Here is a 7,250-nt window from a genome sequence, read left to right as displayed (position 1 = left end):
ATTTTTCTTCAGAGACGATGACTCAACACACACTCCAAACACAAATGACTGATCTGTCTGGGTGGATGTCGTTTTTGGTTGATTTTTATGGGGGTGGGGGGGGGGTTGTTTGTTGTTGATGTCATACTGAGCTGTGAGGATTCCAGTCGCACCCAGAGAGAGACATATTTGGAAGAATCCGAGTGGCTTGTTTAGGGAGTTTACGGAGGAGTCCTGATTCCTACCCCCTGGGCTTCCTGGAATGATCCCAGCATGGACACATTTTGTGGGCTGAAGTCCTGGGCGAGGGTGGATGAGTTGGTTCAGCCTGCAGCCCTACTGCTGCCAGACCACAGACTAGAGTAAGACCCCAGAGAGACAGAGAGGGAGAGTGAGAGAGAGAGAGAGAGAAAGAGAGACAGAGAGAGAGAGAGAGAGAGAGAGAGAGAGAGAGAGAGAGAGAGACGACAAGACCATTCAGAGAGAGAGGTTTACTGAAGTACTACAGGATAGACTTTACCACAGATAGTCCTAGTGCTCTAAGATGGCCTGCTAACAGGACAGTATCATTATAACTGAAGGTCGTTAAACAGAAACATGGTAATGACAAAGCAAGAGTTGTTTATTTTGGGGGGGCCTTCCGACAGTAAAAGCATTGTTTTATCATTTTAATTAAAAGTTGTGCATTTACGCTGGGCAAGTAGAACGTCTTATTACAGTAAGTCTCACTCCAGAGACCAAGCATATAGGTTTTTGATTGAATAGAGCCTCTTCTGGTTAACGGAGCCATCTATCAGTGTTTGCTGCGTCATCAATCTCTGTTTGGTGTTCAGTCTTGGTTGCCTGGTGTGTATAAAGAGCACACACAGCTCATCTCCCACCCAATACAAGCACCACCCACTCCCTTTGTTCTCCATGTCCTCAAAACACGTCCTCGTTGAAAAGCCAAGTCAACAGAGGCGTAGTTTTTTTTCTCAATGTGAATTTGAGTCGTAAACAGACACAGCTGTCCGTCCCCCGTCCCCCCCCTTCACCACTGTCTCCCGATTTAAATTCAGATAAATCACAACAGTGTAGAGGCAGCTGGAAGCCATATCCATGCTGTTGTGTTCTTGAGAACAATCCAGAACATCGTGGAAACGAGGCCAAATAGAAACTGCGGTTGACGCTTCCTCTTACGTCCCTAGATGGGTCCTGGCTCGCATCCCTCATTGGAACATTGATGAAAAACTAAAAGAACGGGGTGAATAGCTGATGGGTAAATAGCAACCGGCCATGACAAATTGCCTGTTTGTCGGTTTCAAATGGGACACTACCCCAGTACCCCATCAAGTGAAGCGCAGGGTGCAAATCAACACCCCGCCCAATGTAACACCACCCCTCCCTTCCTACTTCCTTTCAGTGGCCTTCCACAGACTGTTTGTTTCTCACCGAGCCAGTTCAGCAGAATACCCATAATACCTGTGTCTGCGTGTGACAGTCAGGGTTTTTTAGCTGTACTTTTTAGCAGAGTGGATAGGAGTGTTTTGGCAAGCCCTCACAATGTGCTTTTAAATCAACTAAACCGGGGCATTGGACACCCCACTCTCTCCATCTCGCCACCAATTTGCTCCGAGCCCTTAATAGCTCTAATTAGTTAATGGACCGCTAACATTTATTAAGGCTGCAGTAAGCACTTTTTCCTCTCCCGCACCTCGCCATCAGCCAACTGCGGTTGCCCTGGAGACGGTATTAATGACACTAGGCTCTTTGGGACCTCCAGTTAAGAAGGGGGTTGTCTTGCCAAGTAGTTACTTACCCGTAGCTGGCCATATGCCAAGTATTGCCCACACTTCACACACAAAACCCACTCATCTGAAAATAAAAATGGTGATTTGAGAAAGAGTGTTTGGCTGGAGTGTTTTGGGTTCATTCAAAGGCCTGTCCTAAGATAGGGGGGACGGACCTCCACATTTTAATGTACCCCTCCAGAATCTACTCTTCAAACACCTAGTCCTACTCTGTGCCCAACACATCGTTTGTAACTTGGGGTTGTTGATGATGATGATGATGATGATGATGATGATTTTATTTGGGCTTTGCATCTCTTGTTGATAGTAAATGAATTGTCTGTGTTGTATGCCATGTTGTGAGACGTGTTGACTTGTGTGTTTGAATTAGCCAAACGAATATGATGAATATAGTACGTATTACATCTGTAATAATAAATAAGTATTATTTTTCTATAATGTGGTGGATCTGTGTGTGTTAATGAATGCCATTATGGTAGCGGCCTAAAAAACATTGTTACAGTACATGATGGTGAGTTTATGCCAACCCAGAAATTGCATAAGACAATTGACCTATTGATGCTGTGTATTGAATGAATGAATGAATGAATGAATGAATGAATGAATGAATGAATGTATTGTATTAATAGTCATTAATATTCATGTTCTTTGTTCCTTTCCCATAGATAAGAGACCTGTTGAATTTGGGGACAGTCGACTTTTCAATGGCAGAGACCACCTAGATGGGGGTAAGGCCCCAAGCACGTCCTCAGTCTTCTCAATGACTATTGCTGTTATTGACAAGATATTCCTTCTTATCAGGCAGTTTTTATCAAGTGATAAAAAGTGACAAGTGAGCATTTCACTTGTTTCAAGCTTTTTTGCCCTTAACTATCTTAACAAGATAGTATAACTTGCTACTGAGATTGTGTTACTGGTTCTGAGTAACTGACTGCTTGAAACAAAAATGATCAGAATTATAAAACTATTTGATCAACACTGACAAGTAACAACAGTTGTCAAAGTCAGAATTTCTTTGCATTTTTCAGCATCTTATCCTTTTCATCTCTTCACATATTAAGATAATGTGATAATAAGATCATGACCGAATGGAATTCAATGTTTTATTGTCAATCGTATACACAGCACAGCAATCATGTAGACAAAATACAGTACAGAACTAACACACACACACCAGATAGAGATTGCCGGTAGTTAGCGAAGCCCAGCCTAGTAGTTATGGCGACCGTGGATAAACCAGGGCTTCCTTTACGTCTCCTGTTTGCTCATGGCGTGTTATTACGCCTTTCCCCTTATATATCCTAAGTGCGTAGCGACTGTGCTGCACACAGAAGTCCTCTCAGACACCGTCCACAACCAGGACAGAATCTCCATATTAAAAGGCAATGGCCGAGTGGAAGAAGGTCATTACTGACTAGAGTTGCACTATACCATTTTTTAAATTTTATTTTCAGTCCCGATAACAGAATGATACTGTGTGTATTGTGCTATTATAAGAAGGGTTAAAGCACTGTTACTTTTGTACCAATGGCCTTTGTTGTTGTTGTTATTGCATTCTTTGCACTGCCCATATGCTACTTCTGGATATACTGAGTCTTCAATAAAGAAGTGAAAAGAAATTAGATTCATTCTCATTCTTTAATTCTTTCTTTAAGCAAGCCAATCTCGTTTCTAGTAGTAATTACACTAGAAAGTACATTTATCTTAGTCAGGATTACTTATTTTAAGCACAACATACTATTTTTCTATGTAAATTCCAGGGTACATAGCCTTATTTCAAGACGATTGCAATAGCATTGGATGCTATTTTCTTACATATTGATAATTCTTCAATCTTGTCTCTCCCTCCAGACAAATTGTTTTTAGTCTAACAGCACTTGCCTTAAAACATCTTGGACATTTTTCCTGTTCTGTTGGCAGTTAATTGTGCTTATTTTAAGTAATATCTCCCCCTTTTTATCGCTTTCCTTTCTTGTTTTCGAGAGCTGACTTTTTGCAGTGTGACCTTTTACATTGCATCTCTACCCCTGCCCCCTACTCACCTTCTACCTCCCTCCATCCCTCTCTCCATCCCTCGCTCCATCCCTCTCTCCATCCCGTCCAGGTTTCCCGTTCCCCGAGTGGAGCACGGTGGTGCCGTCGTCCGAGCCCCCTGTGACCCTGTTCTCCGAGAAGGACAACTCCTGGCTGTACACCCTGGACCCCATCCTGGTCACCATCATCGTGATGAGCTCCCTGGGCGTGCTGCTGGGGGCCGTGTGCGCCGGCCTGCTGCTCTACTGCACCTGCTCCTACAGCGGCCTGTCCTCCCGCAGCTCCACCACCCTGGAGAACTACAACTTTGAGCTGTACGACGGCCTCAAACACAAGGTCAAACTCAACCAGCAACGCTGCTGCACCGAGGCGTGAAGAGGAGGACGAGGAGGACGAGGAGGAGGAGGAGGAGGAGGAGAGGGAGAGGAGAAGGAGCAGGAGGATAGGGGAGGGGCAGCCATTTCTCTTTCCACTCATTCTTCTCTACTCATTCTCCTCTCGCTCCGTTTCTGCTTGCTTGTCCCTTCTGCTCCCACTGGGACCTGATGGAACAGGAGAGAACCGTCCACTGGAGAGAACCATGGGGGGGGGGAGAAGACACTTTGTTAGCCTGATCTTGAGAACTACCCTCCCCTCCACTCCCCTCCCCCCCAACACACACGCACACACACACCCCAATTAGGGATGGACTGCCCTGCACGCTCCCTATAGTGGACTGTTCCATTGCAGGGGGGGATGCTATGTCTAAAAAGAAAACAAAATCGACGAAATTATCGACACATATCAATTGCAAATACCTACTACTACTACTCCAAAAACAGAGAACTCTATATAAATACATCATAGATTTTTTTAAAAGGTCTAGTTTTTAAAACTAGGAGACGAGACGAGTAGGCTGAACTCACGACACGGAGAGAGCACGTGAAGCCAGGTGATTTTAAGAAGCGTGTCTCTCTCTCTCTACGTGAAGACAGTGGCCTAGAACCTAGCTGCTTGGTTGGACTGTTTCCGTTGCGTTGTAGACTCTGAGACTTGTGTCTCTGTTAACACATCAGCCTCAGATTCCCCCCACACTCCCTGCGTTTTTGACAGTCTGTGGTATTTTTAGACGCCACCGTCTTTTCCGAGTGAGTCTTTTTTAAGTTTCGTTCCCTTTCTGTTTTTCTGTTTAGTTCGTTCGTTGGCCTAATGCCAAGTCTGTGAATGCTGATGATAAGTCAAGAAAGAGGGGGAGGAGGGAAGGGGGCTGTTTGGGAAACTGTAAACTTGTTCTGTTTCAGATAGAGAGAGAGTTTGTTATTGTTAGATTTTAGTTCAGGCTGTCGTTTGTGGTGGTTTGTAATTTAAGAGAAGGTCATGTTTACACTGTGGCTAGGTGGAGGTAATGGAGGTTTTGTTCGGTGCAACCTATGGATTGCTCAGAGAGGAGGAATGCAGAGGACTGGATACTGCAAACAGGAAAGAGAAAGAGAGGGGGGGGGGGGAGTAAGGAAATGAACTGCTGGCACAATAAATCCCCAAATCCTCTTCTCTCTCATGGGGGGACACTCACTCTGTGAATCAGAAGGAGGAGAGAAATCGGTGATAGATAAAACACACGCAGGGAGACTCTGTTCTTCTTCTGGGCCCATTGACTGGATTGGACACACATCCGAGCCTTAAGACAGCTGTCGATGGAACGAGACACCGGTGGAAGGACAACATTTCCTACGGAGGGCCTCGGTGTCGCGTGTCTCGCTCGCCCTCTCCTCATTGGCTGTTTGTGTTCTTTTTTTTTCATGTTTTTCACCCCGTGTTGTTACGGTGAGGCTGGAGTGTAAATCAGAAGAGTTTTTTGTTTTGTTGCCTCAGCTCGGTCTGGGCTCAGCTCAGCTCAGCTCGCTCTGGGCTCGTGGCCTTGTGAAGGAGAGAGAGGGAGAGCGAAGAGTCAATCTGTTCACTGAACCTCAGATTCGATTTCTCACGTTCACTCACTCAAAACGCACACAAACACACACATACACACATATACACACACACGCAGATACACACACACACACACACACACGCACACACGACTGCATTCATACACACAACATGGATACAGGCACCTGCCTACTTAATACATTTCTACAAGCGTACACCCACAAAAGAAAACATTTTCACCACCCTCAGACACGCACAAAGGCACAGGCACAAAGGCAGACACACATACATGTACAAACACACACACACACACACACATACACACACACTCACCCACTGAAGACAGAGGACTGCTCCCACACTAATGAAACTCTGGGCATGTGGATGGACCGGAGCAGACCCTTGTTATGAGGCCAGTGATGGGTCACTAGGCTGTGTGGCAGAGACCCCCCCCCCTATCCCAGAGGCTCCCACCACTGGACACCACTGACTCTTATCCAAGTGCCTTGGAGCTTCTTTAGATCCAGTTTGCCTTTCGGAGCCCATATCAGATCACAGCTACAGCGCCCCCCTCTGGCCTGGGGGAGCCAAGAGGAGCCGCCAAAACTCACAAGGACAAGAATTCTCCCTTCGCAACTGGTCAGACGTTACAGCTGTTTGTTGTTGCTCTGGGGTGCTTTGTACAGACAAAAAATGTTCTTTTTATGATTGTTATTATTATTGTTCTGATTATTTAATAAAGGATTTATACCATACGGAACACGAGTGATGTTGTTGTTGTTGTTGCTGTTGCTGTTCTCTCTGGGTGTAGCCTGCTGTCTGTATGTGGTGTCTTGGTTTGGTGTGTGAATGACAGATTAGAGGGCTTGTTAGGGTTGGTATAAGGCTGCTGATGTGACTTGGGGCTCATCCTCCTACACGGTGTCGTACACAGGCAGTCCTGCTCACTCATAAACACACTCACGGATTACATTTATACTCCTGTGAAGAAGGCCTCTCTTTAGGTCACACTCACACAAGCTTTGAAACACACACAAATACATCACGCGCGCACACACACACACACACACACACACACACACACACACAGACACACACCAAATTGATGTCAGCCAGCCACACTTTTCCTCTCATCTCCCCATGGTGTCCCATTAGCTCAGACCTCTAGTCGCCCGTGTTTAGAAGCTCCGACATCAAAGCTTTGAAGTGCCCCGGCATCCCTGCCTCCGTGTAACACACACAGACACACACACACAATTACTCTACTTCTCCTTTTACTCGCCTTTCCATCTCTCTAACACACGGTTCTATTTAGCCACATAAGGCCCCCTCCTCTAAACTCTAACATTACCAGTAGATGTTAGCAGAGAGGTAGGTATGGTACCTATAACACATGAGACCTCATTTGTTGCCGTTGGTAACAAGGAGCCAAGAAGGGATATAGTTACAGGCCTGTAGGCTACTAAGGAAGAAAACCATGCTCCTGTCAGGTACAATATAGTATACTTCTCACATGTTTCTTCCATATCCTTCAAAATAGAT

General features: G+C 45.5%; 1 protein-coding gene across 1 annotated transcript in view; it reads left to right on the top strand.

Moving 5' to 3' along the window:
* Positions 1-4,178, top strand: part of nrp2a (neuropilin 2a) — a gene marked incomplete at both ends in the record, with an annotated part of 15,394 nt that extends 11,216 nt beyond the window's left edge. The window contains 2 exons of the mRNA XM_080531897.1: positions 2,435-2,497; positions 3,874-4,178. Of these exons, the coding sequence (XP_080388023.1) occupies positions 2,435-2,497; positions 3,874-4,178 (368 nt within the window). The remainder of the gene's footprint in view (positions 1-2,434; positions 2,498-3,873) is intronic.
* Between the last annotated feature and the right edge of the window lie 3,072 nt (positions 4,179-7,250).

This window comes from Nansenia antarctica (genome assembly GCF_963989245.1).
Source record: "Nansenia antarctica genome assembly, chromosome: 5".
Taxonomy (NCBI): domain Eukaryota; kingdom Metazoa; phylum Chordata; class Actinopteri; order Argentiniformes; family Microstomatidae; genus Nansenia; species Nansenia antarctica.
The sequence above is the reverse complement of the archived record's forward strand: the minus strand, read 5'-3'. Positions and strand labels throughout refer to the sequence as shown.